The 14,784-nt window shown below is 56.4% G+C and overlaps 1 protein-coding gene across 4 annotated transcripts in view; it reads right to left on the reverse strand.

Moving 5' to 3' along the window:
* The window catches only part of ST3GAL3 (ST3 beta-galactoside alpha-2,3-sialyltransferase 3), a 266,714-nt gene that overhangs the window by 8,587 nt on the left and 243,343 nt on the right, over positions 1-14,784 (reverse strand). For 2 of the 4 annotated variants that reach the window (XM_045291846.1, XM_045291844.1), the window contains one exon: positions 14,506-14,661. The exons of 1 other annotated variant lie outside the window; for it this stretch is intronic. In XM_045291846.1, the coding sequence (XP_045147781.1) occupies positions 14,554-14,661 (108 nt within the window). In that variant the 3' untranslated portion in view covers positions 14,506-14,553. Of the gene's footprint in view, positions 1-13,866; positions 14,123-14,505; positions 14,662-14,784 lie in introns of those variants that run through there. One more of the 4 variants, XM_045291845.1, reaches the window with a different exon arrangement.

Below are 14,784 nucleotides of genomic sequence, written 5' to 3' on the forward strand. Positions count from 1 at the left end.
TAACAGAATGCCATAAATGCCCCAAGATTCTGAGTTTGAGCCTCTGGTCACATGGGCGTCCCATTAATTAATTAATCCCAAGTTGCTGGGCACCTTCCCTGTTTCCCGGTTTGGCTCCCATCCTCCACTGACCATCTGACAACCCCACCCCCACCCCAGCGCGGGACTGGACTTTGGATTCTCCTCCCTCTCTCCAGGCCGGCCTGTCCGGCTGCCCACCTAGTTCTTTCCATTCTGCCTTCTCGGGATTCCACAGGCCCACCCCTCGCCCCCAAACTCACTGCTACCACCTCAAGCTCGGGTCTTGTCAGCTTTCAGCTGGATTTCATCCTAATTGGCCATGTGCATCAGTTGTCTTGTTGGCTGCTAACATCTCTGAAGCCCAACAGAGCGGTAATTAACTGTTGCATTCATAATCAATACACGTGTACCAAATGCCTAGACCAGGTCTCTCTCCTCCCCTACCATCTTCCTCTGGCCACTAGAATCTCCCCACAAACATTTCCCTTCATCACAGGATATAAGGCCCTTGCTTGTTCTCCAGTTTCAAGACCAGCCCCAGCTTACGTCCCCACCTGCTAACCATTCTGATGCTTTTGCTGATGCTGGGCCTTGTGTCAGATGTCCTTCCCACCTCAGTCCACCTGGTAAGTACCTACTCATCTCCTTCTCCAGGCCTTTCCTGACCTCCGTCATCCCAAGGTAGCTGGGGCCTCTAGCTTTGGGGAGGCGACAACACAGAGTTCAGATTCTGGGCCTGGGATTTCATCTCAGCTCTGGTAATCCTGGGCGTGTGTGACAGCTGAGCTTTGGGGGAGCGAGGCTCAGCCGGGGTTCTCAGTGTTTGGCAGACAGAGCGTGGTAAACCCCTCATGGCGTGGCCTAAGACGGTAATCAGTTTGTGACGGCATCTGCTGTGGGCTAGGGAGGCACACAGCCTCCGGACTCGGAGTAGAGCCATTGTGCAGTGGAAAAGAAGGCTCCCTGGTGGGGGGGTGGGTGGCCTACTCCTATTTAAGGAGACTCGGTGGGAAGGCTTGTCTCTTCTTGCTGGTCTGGATCTGGCATCTGGCGCATTGACCTCCTGCTCTTTGGATCTGAGCCAAGGGCCTACCATACTACCTGCCGACCTCAGATTGCTTTGACTTTGCGGCTGACCTACTGACCTTGGGTTCACCTGCTTCTGCCTCCACCAACCTGTGGTCGTCCTGCTTCTTGGTTTGTCAGTCTCCGCAGCTAAGTCAGGAAAAGTGTCTAGACTGACACCTGCCCCATGGACTTGCCCTGGACTTGCCCACTTCTATAACTATGCAGGGCAATTCCTTAACACGTCTTTCATACAAGCAGCGCTGGTCTTGGTTCACTAGAAAACCCAGCTTAACACAGCAAGGGACTAAGGTTTCCTTACCAGCACGACAGAGATCCTGATAGCATTTTACCTGAGGGGCTACTGTAGGAATTCAGTGAGAACTTGAGTGCAGTGCTTAGCTCGTGGCTTTAACAAAAACCAGCCATTAGTATTATTAACATTAACAGTGTGTTGCGATCCCCTGCCCTGTGATCGGCGTGCAGACAGCAGTGGGCAGTGAGGGCTGACCACAGAAGACACGAACCTGCCGAGGCCCCCACGTTACCCTCAGCAGCAGCAGCTGGCTGGTCTCGGCCAGGCCCTCTTCCGCTGCTCCCCCAGTGGACGGTCTCTGCTCCAGCCAGTCTCCCCTTCTGTCTACCCACCTCTGTGCTAACATCTCTTCCTCTCGCAAATTCCAAGTGTCCTTCGAGGCTCCGTGCAAAGGACAGCTCTTGGGGCCAGCTTCTCTAAGTCTCAGCCCCAGTTAGACTCAAGAGCAGAGGCCAGTCCCTCCTCCTGCAGCACGTCTCTCTCCCGAGGAGGATGTGTGTGTGTAGGTGTGGGGATGGCAGGGCCCGGGACAAGGAAGGGCGGAGACCCAGTTCAGACCGTACACAGATGCAGGGTAGGCAGATGCGGTCTGAAAGGAATGGTGCCAAGCGCAGCACACCCCCTCGCCTGTCCCCACTCCAGAGTCTGGCAGGCCCCCCAGTTCCCCACCCAGGGCTCCTGTCCGTGCCTGCCCCACACACACCTAGTGAGGCAGTGCAGGGGCTGCTCGGGAGGGTGGGGAGAGCCAGGGACGGGCACAGCTGGGGTGGTGTGCCAGGCTCCAGGCTGGTTTTCACAAAATTACTTTATTTACATCTCTTCACCTCTCACCCACTTCACAGGTACGACGGGGCTCAGATGAAGTAACTTGCTCCAGGTCATGCAGCCTGCAGGGGCTGTGCCCAGATCCAAACGTGACTGCCGGCTCCGAGCCGGGCCATCCCGCTACCACGCCAGCACTCCGAGGAGCGCCCGGGCCTTGGTCAGCACCCGGGGAAACACAGGTGCCAATGTCCCTGCCGGGGGCTGAGAGCCCGGCTCAAAGAGGAATGGCACCCCGCCCCTCTGCCCTTAAGGGCTCTCAGATGGCTTAGGGGTCGCTGACGGGTGCCCGAGGGGCCCCAGGCTCAGGGAGGCGAGGGGCTGCACAGGGAGCTGCGGGGCTATCTGAACCGGGGCTGGACTTCCAGGCCGGTTCTTTCCATGACAGGAGCCACCCTCTCTGAAGCAATCTCTCGGTCTCTTCCGCGTTGTGCTAAAATGCCTATATTTAACCACGGCACGGAACTGTAGCAAACTGGCTTATTATCTCTAACTCTCTTTGAGAGCCTGATAAAAGCTTCCGGCGGGGGCGGGGGGGAAAAACTGCTGCTTCGCCTCCCACCTTGGCTCCTTCCCAAGAGAAGCAACTGCTTAGAGGGCTGAGAGTCTTCGTGTGCCACGCGCTTACCAGTATGAGGTCAGAAACCCTGCTCTCTCTCTCTCACACACCTACACATGCTTGGCTTTGCCCTGACCTCCTGCTTCTCTGTAGCAACGGGTACGCTGAGGCAGGCTCAGCATCCAGGTCTCCCTCAGCCTCTGCTCCACAGCATGCTGTATTGGACCTCTGGAGAGCCCCTGGAGGGAGGGCGTGCCAGCAGTGCCTGTCTTGAGGCACGCCTCCTGGGGGCTCCAGGGCAAGGAGGAACTTCATAAGACCTAGAGACAATTTGGGCATTTGTCTTCCCCAGCAATAGAATCCCAAGACCTCAGCCTGTCTCTCTCTCTCTCACAACACCCCCCACACACACACACACACATGAGTACACACTAATACATACACATCACATTCTGCCTACCATTTCAGAGGGCCCAAGAATCCCTGAAGATCAACTTGGGGGAGAAGAGGTGAGCACCCCGAACGGGATCCTGGAAATGCCACCACTTGAGGCGGTGGAAGTGGAGGAGCCGAGGGTGGGAGCGTGTGACACAGCGGGAAACTGCAGGCAAACGGAGGCTGGCGTGCTGATGCCACCCCACATCTGTGTGCCCTGGGGCACGCCACTTAATTGCGTTAAGCCTCAAATTCCTCGTGCATTAAACAGTGATGACAAGCCTTGCTTCCCAGGGAGTTGCAGGGCTAGGCTGAGCAGCTGTGGGCTCTACAGCACCCAATGCGGGGTTTGGCAGGTAGCAAGGGCTCGATAAACCTCACCTGGTGTGATGATCAGCCGTGTCACAGAGGCCAGGAGAGGGAGGCAAAGGGGTGGTTGGCAGAGAGGTCAACACAAACAGGAAGTAGTCCCCACGGAAGGCGCCCCTGGCTGCCCGGTGACACTGACAAGCCTGGCATCAGAACCCAGGCCTATCCCCAAAGGCCTCAGCCTGGCAGATGTTCAATCTGGCCCAAGACCTCTCACATCTCATCTCTCCGACCTCCAAGACATGGCATGGGGCCCACACGGATGCTGGCCTTGCAAAGGCCAGGTCACCCCTCCAGGGCAGCATTCCGAGTGGCATTCATCCTCCTCCAGAAACGTCCCTACGTCAGCCAGGTCTGGGCCCGGCTTGCCCGTGTGCACCGCCAGGGTCCTGCTGATGCCACTGGTCCTGCTCTCGGCAGGAAGCCCAGGAGCAACGGGGACAAGCCCTGGGGGAGACAGTGCCTTCCCAGCCACGGTCTCCCAATGCCGCGTCCCTGCACTCGTGGGAGGGGCCCTGGTGGCAGGCTACCACAAGGTCCAAGTGTCGAGCCCACCAGCAGCTCCAGGGGAGAAAGATGAGGCTGTCTGGCCCCCAGAAAGATTTAAACCCTGAGAAACCTAAAGGGGCTGTTCTACTCCGTTTTACAGGGTCGTCACTATGTAATGCGACAGCAGGGGTTTGCGTGGTCGTAGCTGCAGCCTGGTGGGATCCTTTCTCAGCAGCCCCCTGCTCCGCTCGGTGGGGCAGAAGCAGCCTGCCTGCTGGAACGAAAGGCCTGAAACAGGGAAATCACCCTGAGATGGGTTTCTTCTGCCCAAAGGAAGGCAGATGTGGTCCTCTGCTTACGATCCCTGCTGTCACCACCTAGGGCAGGCCACCGACACTCACCTGGGTCACCGTAACAGCTGCCAGGTCTCCCTGCCTTCCTTCAATTCATTCACTTCCCTGAACAGATCAGACCTCAGATTTAAAACCTACAGACCTTGGAAAATCTCAGCGGTCCCCTGGGGCAGCCTGTCCCAACAGTCGAGAGCTGGGTTGACTGCTGAGTCCGACCACCCCAACCATTAAACACCTCTGCGCCCACCAACACCAAGCCACTGCCATCAGGTGGGTGCTGTCTCAACCACCCTGTACGGTGCTCTGAGGCGGTGACTCTTTCATGAGCAGCCAGCCTCGTCTTACTCCTACAGAGCTGCTGGTGGGTTTGAACCACCAACCTTGTGGTTAGGAGTCCAAGCTTAACCGACAGCACCAGGGCTCCTTAACTCTGCGCTCCCCGGCAAGTTACTTACCCTTCCCAGTTCTCTCGGAATCTTCTGCTAGATAGTAGAAATGGTAATATTAGTATCTACTTCGTAGTATTTCGGTGTTAGGCATCCAACACATTTGGCATAAAGTCAGCTCTCGTTAACGTCTGTTGTTACGATTCCTCGGGTTCAAGCCCATGGTCCCTGGCTTGAATTTGGTTAATAAAACACCTTTTACCACCCGTCCCCTGCCTCATCTCCAGCCCATTTCTACCACACCCTTGCAGGCCCGCCCCGACCAGGAACAGCATGACAAATGCCCCTGGGTCCAGGAACAGCATGACAAATGGATGCCTACAGGCCATCTGTCTAAAATCTGGAGTCTAAATATTTGAAACGTATAACTCAAACTGTTAAATAAATAGCATGTGTTCTACTGCCTTCCCTTGAGAAGCGACCTGGGAGGCCAGGCTTAAAGTCGGAGTCCGCAGCCTCCTGGAGATCTCCGCTCGAGCACGGCGGCCTCGGCCGGCCTCCTCCTCTTCCCGCGGTTGGTCCACACCACACAGGTGCACAGCCTCCTCCAGAGACCTCTGAGCCCTGCCCAGGCCTGAGGGAGTGCTCATTGAGGTGCAGTCTGAGCTCAGGAGGGTGGGCGTGGCCTTGGTGCTGCCAGGGCAGGGCATTCTGGGGTTCCCAATGGCTGGTAATGGTCTCGCAAAGGGCAACGGGCCTAGGGTGGGTCTATTCCCTTGGGCCCCCTGGGTCTGGCTGGAGAGCCTGAGTGGGGCTCAGGTCTAGGGGCAGTGCTGCACCCATGCCAGCCTCCAGTGAGCTGGAGTTATTTTTATTTACTAAATCTGTGCTTTTTGCCACTGCTGTTCTCTATTTTTGAAATACTTCTCTTCTTCCCCCTCCTCCTCCGGCCAACCGCTACAAGAGGCTGGAACAGGCAGCTGTCTGGGGTCCAGGGCTTTGTGTAAGCCTCTGGGAGGGCCAACCAGGGGAACTGGATCTTCTCAGAGTAGCATGTGTTCTTTTGTGCCCAGGCCCTGCTACTGCCCCTGGTAAGCTCACTGCTGGGTCTCCCCTGGCTGTGCACCCTGCGCTGAGCCCGCCTGGGCACAGCGGGCGGGCAAGTCTCCATGAATCTCAGTGCTCAGAGGTGGCCGTCACCTTCCAGGGTGTGCTGTGCAAGCTCCACTCAGTCCTGGTCCCAGTACACAGGCAGGGAGCCCTCTATAGTCCCGTCACAGAAGAGAAAATGACACACAGCCACGTGGGCTGTGGTAGAGGAAGAGCCGATTTCAGTTCCGAATTCTGACCCTCTCCACTCCCAGGGAACACAGGAGTGGCGTGGTGGCTGCTCGGCAGGCCACTCCACCGCAGCGCCACAGCCTGCAAACACAGGTGGCCCCCAGCGGACACACAGGACACCTTAGGTCGTCTTGTGGTTTGGCCACGGGGAGGGACACAATAATGAAAATCGTTGCGTGTGTAGATCTGTGGCCTCACTTTGAGGGATGGCTCTTGGTATTAAGCATGATTTTCTTTCCAAAAAGTCTGAATCCAAGGACGCCGTGACCGGGAGCTATCAAAGGCACCTTGCCAGCATCCGGAGGGCTAAGTCAGACGCCCCATCAAAGTCTGATCGGTGAGATGGGACTCCGTTCCCATCACACCCACCTCTCCGGTGCTAGGGGAGTAAGCATGCAAGGAGGCTTCAGAGTTCACGTAAATATCCCATTTTCCCACGGGCCTTTTGAGCCCCCTCACGGTTCTGGTCTGTTACCAGCTGCAGTTCTGTGCGGCCCCTCTGTTCGGGCTGACACCCACTACCCATGGGGTCCTGGCGGCTGTCTGGGCAGCTCCCACAGAATAACCCTGCTCTGACATGATGGGAGTCCTGTGGTGACCGCTCTCTTCTTTCCTCCCTGCACTTGACTCAGGTTTTACAAGGAAGTCCTTCCGCTTTCCTTTGGTTGAATGCTTACGTTTCACTTCGCATGCATTTGCAATCGATTTTGATGTGTGCTAGGAGGAGCAGGTCCAAGACCCTTTGGAAAGCTGCATTTGGCAAAAGCCCTGACCACGGAGAAGAGTTGGCTCGGGGCTGGTGATACGTGGACAGAGAATCAGAAGAGGCAGTGCACCTGGGACGGCTCCGTTTTCCTGTCTTTATCCAGGATGGCTGTGGAGCCGTAGAGGGGAGCTCACACGTGGTTAGGAGGAGACAGGCGCCAGGAAGAGGCGAAGGGACAGCGAGGTCTGCAGTCTCCATTCCTGGAGTGGAAAAGCCCTGACCGAGGGTCAGCCGCTGTGGTGGGAAGCCTGACTGATGGTCAGAAGTAACCACCTCACCAAGGCCTCGGTTTCTGGATTCTTTCCGGGAGGGCACCTAGGTTTGTTTCAAATGCTGCTGCAGGAACTGGACACAGAGAGGAAGGAGAACGCGTCTGCCCTCCTGGCGCTGATACCCGCTGACGGAGAAGCAGGCCCCGAGTCTGGACGCAGACGAGGCTGTCTGTCTCATGCAGCCTGGGCAGGGGAGCCAGGCGGGGTCTGGAGGGGTGAAATGGAGCCCGTGGTTCAGCAGAACCGGAGTGGGAAGTCCATTCTGAGGCTGTCCGGGCCCGTCAGGTGGGATCCGATGCATCGCGACCCCAGGCACAACAGCTGGAAACACTGCCGGGTCCGGCGGGTCCTCACAGTTGTTCTTGTGCCTGGTGCCCCTGGCTGCAGTCGGTCCATCTCCTCGAGGACCTGCTTCGTTTCCGCTGCCCCGCTACTTTACAAGCATGCCACTCTTCTCCAGGGACCGGTCCCTCCTGGCGACATGTCCGAAGTACGTAAGATGAAGTCTTGCCATCCTTGCCTCTCAGGAGCATACTGGCTGTACTTCTTCCACGGCAGGTTGGTTGTCCTTTTGGCAGTCCTTGGTACTTTCCGCGTTCTTTGCCGGCACCATACAACAAATGCTTCGATTCTTCTTTGGTTTTCCGTACTCAATGCCCAACTCTCACATGCGTCCCCATGATGTGACCTAACAGCGTAATCCACTCCCTGGGGGGACCTGCTGGCTTGGAATAAAGCTCTGCTGAAACTTGTTCCGCAGCACAGGGGCGTGCAGATCGCCAGGGACAGGTGTGGGGTGCCTATGCATGTCTGCTATGCATCGCCTGGGAACCAAACTGGACCTAGAATTCTGCCACTAGGTAATTTGCCAGGACATCTTGCAGGAAGAAGGCAAAAGGTCATGAAAAAGACAAGAAATAAAGCCCAAAGTGCATGTCAGAAGAGACTCTGAAACTTGATCTTGAATGTAGCATAGCGAAAGTGAATAGAAGAAATGATGAGGAGTTAAACAGAAAAGTTCAAAAGGCCATTCGAGAAGATAGTCTGATAATGAAATGGGCGAAGACCTAGAGTTAGAAAATCAAGAAGGAAGAACACGCACAGATTATCACAAGTTAAAATACATGGAAAAATTCAAGCCTGAAGTTGCAATCCTGAAGGAATCTATGGGCAAACTACGCAACAATGCAGGGCGCATCGGAAGACGATGGAAGGAACACACAGCCACGGTGCCAGACAGAACTGGTTGATGTTCAGCCACTTACAGAGGCAGCATACGATCAAGAACTGGTGGGACCGATGGAAGAATTCCATGACGCACTGGAGGTCATTGGTACAAAAACCAACAGACAACAAAGCCCAACAGAAACCCTCCACGTATTGATGGAATATCAATTGACGTGTTTCAACGAGCTGATGCAGGGCTGGAAGCACTCACTTGTCTATGACCAACATTTAGAAGACAGGTACCTGGCCGACTGTTTGAAGGAGAGCCAAACTAGTGCCCATTCCAAAGAAACGTGAGCCAACAGAAAGTGTAAATTAGAGAATATCATTAACAACACATGCAAGTAAAATTTTTCTGAAGATAATTCAACAATGGGTGTAGCAGTACATTGCCAGGGCGCTGCCAGAAATCCAAGCTGGATTCAGAAGCAGACGTCCGAGGGGTATCACTGACGGCATCAGGTGGATTTCAGCTGACAGCAGAGACCCCAGAATGGTGCTTGCTTGTGTAAAGCCTGTGCTAAGGCATTCAAGGGTGAGGGTTACAAGAAACTGGCTAACACTGAGAAGACTGAGAATTCCCAAACACTTCATGGTGTTCATGCAGAACCTGTATGTGGTAGTTGTGTAATTGTCCATTTGAGAGGATTACGAGTGAAGGGGTGGAGTCTAGACTGTCAATAGGATCATAGCCAATAAGGCCTCTGTGTGGGGATGTCCTTCTGAGAATTCTGGGAAACCTGGTATTTCTTCCTTGGAGGTGGGAGACTCTCTGCTCACACCCTGGGAGACAGAGCAGCTGACAAGACACATGGACCCACTCTGATGCAGCCCTGGGTGCTGGAGAAGCCATGCAGAGACCCCTGCCAGTGCTGAGATGTTTCCAATGCCATTGGATCCAAAGACTTTCTACCCACTGACCTGTAATCTTCTACAGTCAGTGTCATTGCATGTGTTTTGTGAGTCTGAAGAGAACTTTATAGATTATTGGACATATGGGCTAATATCGGACTTATGAACTTGATCTGGACTGGGCTGGGTGCTTTCTCAAAATTCAATTGCTCTCGTATATAATCTCTTTCTTATACACATGTGTGCCCATGGATTTGTGTCTCTGGTCCACCCAGACTAACACACTGTACACGAGTCAACAGGCAGCTGTCAGAAGAGAACAGGGGAATGAATGGCTACACCTCAGGAAAGGGGTGCACTACGGTCTTAACCTTTCAGCACACTTACTCAATCTGTATGGTAAGCAGGTAATCATAGAAACTGAAGGACACGAAGGATTTGGCATCGGGATTGGAGGAAGGCTTACTATCAACACATAACACGCAGATGGCGCGCAGGGCTCAAAGCCCTTGCGGATGAAGACCAGAGACTGCATCTCCACTACAGATTACAACTCAACACAAAGGGAACAAGAATCCGCCTAACTGGACGAATTGACAGTACCGTGATCAGTGAAGAAAGTGCTACACTGTCAAAGCGTTCATTCTGGTTGGATCCTCGGTCAACACTCAAGGAAGCAGAAGTCAAGAGATCAAATGATGTATTGTTGCGGGCCAATCAGCTGCCAAGACGTCCTTCTTTCAAAGTGTTGCAGGACAAGGGGGTGTCACGTTGAGGGGGAGGCCTGCCTGATCCAAGCCCAGGTGTTTCCAACCACCTCAGGGCACAGGCAGTCCCCGCATACCCTGGACCACGAGCAGGGCGACCACAGAAGCCTGGATGCATTTGAACTATGGTGCTGTCAGAGAACAGTCAAAGGACCTTGGACAGCCACAAGAAGAAGCCAATTGCAAGAAGTACAGCCAGAATGCTTCTTAGGAGAAAGACAGGCCAGACGTCATCTCGTGTCTTTTGGACATGTTAGCAGGAGAGACCAGTCCCTGGAAAAGGACACTAAGCTTGATAAAGTCGAGGGCCAGTGGAAGAGAGGAAGGTCTTCAACAAGATGGAATGATACACTGATTGCAACAACGGGTCCAAACAACTGCGCGGATAGACGTTTAGTTCTGTTGGTCATCGGCCGGTTAACAAGTCGGCTCTGCAGGGACAGTGTCGCGTTAGACCCGTGTGTCTGAGCTGCTGCTTCTTCGACTACGTTTTTTCTTCCAGATTCAGGGACTCTGCCCTTCTGTGCGTGAACTCTGGCCACCTGGCTAGCCTTAGACTTCTCCTCCTCTTGCCCTCTACTACCCTCTCCCCTGTCATCCCCTTCCAGGGACTCAACTACAGCTGTGTTGAGATTGTCTAGGGGCCATGCCCAGCCCTTGCCCACTCCCCTCTCAGGACTGGGCTGGGGCCAGCCCACACCAATGCAGACCAGATGCACCAGCTGCTCAGCAGGGAGGCCAGTTCTCCAGTTTCAGGGTGGAGCATGATGGGGGAGAAGGGGAGGAGGCACCAGAGGGAACCGAGAAGGGGGTTCCGGGGCTTCCTCAGCCCCGAGTTGCCAGATACCACTGGTGCTGGCAAGGGCAGGAAGCATGGGACCCAGGTGACCGAGTGACCCCAGAGCTCCTACCTCAGGGATCAAAGGTCAAGGTATGTTGAGGATACTGGCCTACTCTATGTTAACATGTCCCAAATTGCCGCTCCACGTTTAGGGACAGGACTGTGCCCACCTCCCACCCCCAGCAGCGCCTTCCTTCCCTCCTCTCCCTTTTCCTGCCCCCCCCTTGTTCTTATTTCTTTAAGAGAATGTTGACCAGAATCCACCAGGGAGCGTAACAGATTGGGTCCCTTGTCCCCCAAAGCGCCAGCCGAGAGGAGGAGACGAGGAAAGAGCCATTCAACCGGGACTGTAAGAACTCTGACGCGAGATGTACGAGACACTGGGACACCCCAGAACCGGTGTGCCAGAGACACGGGGGGCTAGAACTCGGGCTGCAGGGAGAACCCACAGAGACGCTAGCGGTCACTGCAGTACCCTGGGTCTCCTTCACCGGGCTGCCAACTGCTACCTCACCCCCGTGGCTCTCAGCCTTCCTCACGCCGCGACCCTTTCATACAGCCCCTCATGTGGTGGTGACCCCCCAACCAGAGCATTATTTTCGTTGCTACTTCATAACTGTAATTTTGCTGCTGCTATGAATCGGGCGACCCCTGTGAAAGGGTCGTTTGACACCCCCACACCCAAAGGGGTCTCGACCCACAGGTTGAGAACCGCTGCTTTAACTGTTCACTTAACTGTCAACTTAGTCTCCCCGCCAACGTCTGCTCTCCGTGCTAAGGCTCATCTGTCCGTCTGTGCTGCGGGAAATGTCCCCGCCCACGGCTCCATTCTCTGCTCACTCGGGCCGTCCCATCCCTGACAGTTGAGTGGTTCCATCGCCTTGTTAAGCTCTGGGGGTGTTCTAGCCACGCGAGGGTCCTCACACTGCCCTGAGTGGGGCACGGTCACCGGGCCCTTTGCATGTGCTGCTCCCGTCGCAGAACTGCCTCCACCCTTCTAACTCCTGCCCCCTCCTGCTGGGCCCACTCAGCAGTGACTTCCCAGCATGGAGAATGTCACAGAAACTGTGCATGCGGTGAGGGCTGGGTTGGGAGGTGCCTCCTCAAACCTTCCCGGCTTGACCCTCTCGCCTCTTGCCCAGCGCACCGGTGCTTTTCTGAGCCGCCCGAAGCACGCGTGGCCACTGGGAGTTCCCTACTCCTGCTGGCCTAGGGTTCCTGGGAGAGGCAGGCCTTTCTGCAGCGTGTTTGGAGCGACCTGGTCTATGGCCCAGTGACGTGGGGCAGGGACGGTGAAGAATGAGCTTCCAGACCGATGAAGACATAGGGCCGGTCCCGGCACAGGCTGCTCTCCGGGGCATTCTGTCTTTTTTGCCCTCATCTCGCCACTACTCCCCATATCCCTAACAGGACGCGTGGGGACCGGGCAGAGAGTCACGTGCAACGAGTGACTACTCACAAAGCCGGTGGCAGACAGCGCCTTGACTGAGGTCTAATGCCTGTTCCAGCCCTGCCAGCCAGGCCTTGGCTCCTGAGGGCAGCGCCAGCTCCTGCCAGCACTGTCAGGTGAGGCTGCCCCACGCAGGTGCAGGGAGCTCTCCAGCAGCCCAGAGGTAGCTTGGCTAGACTCATCACTGCAGGCGCAGGGCAAGCCCGGGACTGGGGGTGCATGTTGGGCCACCAGGCAGTGGGAGGAGGGTACAGGGGGAGAAGGAGAGGGCCTGGATAAGCCACCTGTCCACTTTTACCTGGCTCTCAGATGCCAGAGAAGGGAAACGGAGCAGGTGAAAGGTCTTGGGAATGCATTAGCCCTGCGAGGCCGGGGAGGGCTCTGAGGCAGCCTGAGTCTGGAAGGTGCAAGCAGGGAGGTCATGGGCACTGCTGGCCTCCCTTGACACCTCTCTGACGGGCCAGGTGGCCAGACTTTGAAGCCAGGGGTATCCAGAGGACCCCCTGCCCAGCTCTGCTCTCCCCTCCCTCAACCAAGGCCTGGGAAATAGCTCTCACCCATACAAGGCTTGTCCACAGCCCTGTCCACGGCCAGGCCACGGACATCGGCGTGGGCAAGCAGGTGCTTGAACACACCTCACCTGCTCTGATACCTAGGATCTGTCTGCCACCCAGGCCGGCATTGGTGGGGAGCTGCTCAGAGGCCTGGGGAGAAAGCCGGGGCCCTGTGGCTGTTCCAGAGTGGCCCCGATGGCTTCCTTCTTTTCTTCTTTCTTTCCTGACTCCCGTGGACGAATTGTAAGCGTCCTGAATTAACTTGGAAGGCGGGCCCTGGCCCGCCCCTGTGGCCGGCCGCCTTACTGGAGCGCTCTGTCCAATGCCAATGTGCTCAGCAGAAAACAGGACCTGATGTGTGAGCCAATTCCCTCCCGTTCCCAAAGCTTTCTGGTAACTGGGCACTGGGGGATAGAAGAAAGGAAGTGGTATCAGGGCCTGGCCCTCTGGGAGCCCCTCCTGGTGCAGAGTGCCCCCGGGCAGAGGAAAAAGCCGTGACCGGAAGGGAGGGCCAGCTTGGGAAGAAGGCAGTCCCCAGACTCCATGGACTTCAGCAAGGCAGGCCCAGTTCCTCCTCAGCTCCCGTGTCTCCCTGCGGCCCCAATCCCAGTCTGCAAGGAGAAGGGCCTGGAGGGGCTAGTGCCGGAAACAGGAGGGGAGGGAGCATGCGGCACCCTCTCTAAGCTGGGCCCCACTTTCAGTGAAAAGAAGAATAGGCTCTCCCCCACCTCCCTGTGTCTGGTCGCCTACAGTACGCCTTCAACTGCCATTCCAGGCCTCGGCTGGTGTCGGGGCAAGTGTCTCCACTGTTCCCACTCCCACGCCCGCCCCACGAGCCTCTGGATCGCCACGGTGCTGGAGGAAGGATGTGGGCCATCAATGGACACTTCTTGGTGGTGTTCCCCCACCCCACCCTGCTTCAAGTGGCACCAAGGGCATGTGCCACACCAGCCCCCACCTCTGGGTGCCCCTTCCGCCCCATTCTCGGCTTGGTTTGAGTGGGCGGTGGGGCCAGCTTGCGGCTAGGGCTGGCTGAAGCCAGACAAGCACCCTGTGGCTTGGCCTTTCTGCTCTTTGGGGAAGCAGCCGGGGCTGTGTGGAGGTGGCCTGATTCTGAGGTGAGCTCCCCTTTCCCACCGGCTCCCACCTACCTGAACTTCTGGACCTGACTTCTTTGTCTTCGCTCCCACTGTCTACCTACTTGAGACTGTCTGCACTGGGCCTTGCTTGTAAAGGGCTGTGGAGTCAAACCGAATCGCACTCAGACCCTCACGCGTAGGTCCTCTGTTCCCGAGCCGTCTTTTCAGGGAGAAACAACCGGCTGCCACTGTGAGTGGACGGCTGGCTGTCATCCTCCTCCTTCCGTAAGAAGCTTGCTTGGGATGGATCGATGAATGACCTGAACTCCTGAACCCCTCTCTGTGCTTGGGGGCTGGGGTGGGGGGGGGCAGCTGCTGACAGCGGGCTGGGGGAGGGAGTGGGCAGGTCTAGAGATGAGAAATAGAGGTGGGGGTGGAGGGTGGGGGTGGGAAAAAAGAAATTGGGCCTCAGTGGGTGGTCTGCTAAGAAGCCCTCTGACACAGAAGCTCCCTAAAGGAAAGGGGCTAGACCTGTGCTTACCTGGGACAGTGACGACAATGTGACCAGCCCTGACAGGTGGATGCGGACTTAGTGGCAGGCTGGGGATCCAGTGTGGAGAGAGGCCCCTACTTCAGTTTGGGGACTGTGGGCACTGCTGCTCCTACAGCGTGGTCCGGGGCTCAAACAGGCCTGGCTCTGCCGGGGGAGGGGGGAGGGACTCGCAGAATCAAGGCAGAGACGGCTCACCTCCCCTCATCTCCCGGAGGGAAAGAAGGTGTGCAGAGACGGGGGCGTGAGCGTAACGGCTGAGTGCTGTTG

This window comes from Echinops telfairi, unplaced genomic scaffold (assembly GCF_000313985.2).
Source record: "Echinops telfairi isolate 266 unplaced genomic scaffold, ASM31398v2 ScPeMD7_443;HRSCAF=831, whole genome shotgun sequence".
Taxonomy (NCBI): Eukaryota; Metazoa; Chordata; class Mammalia; order Afrosoricida; family Tenrecidae; genus Echinops; species Echinops telfairi.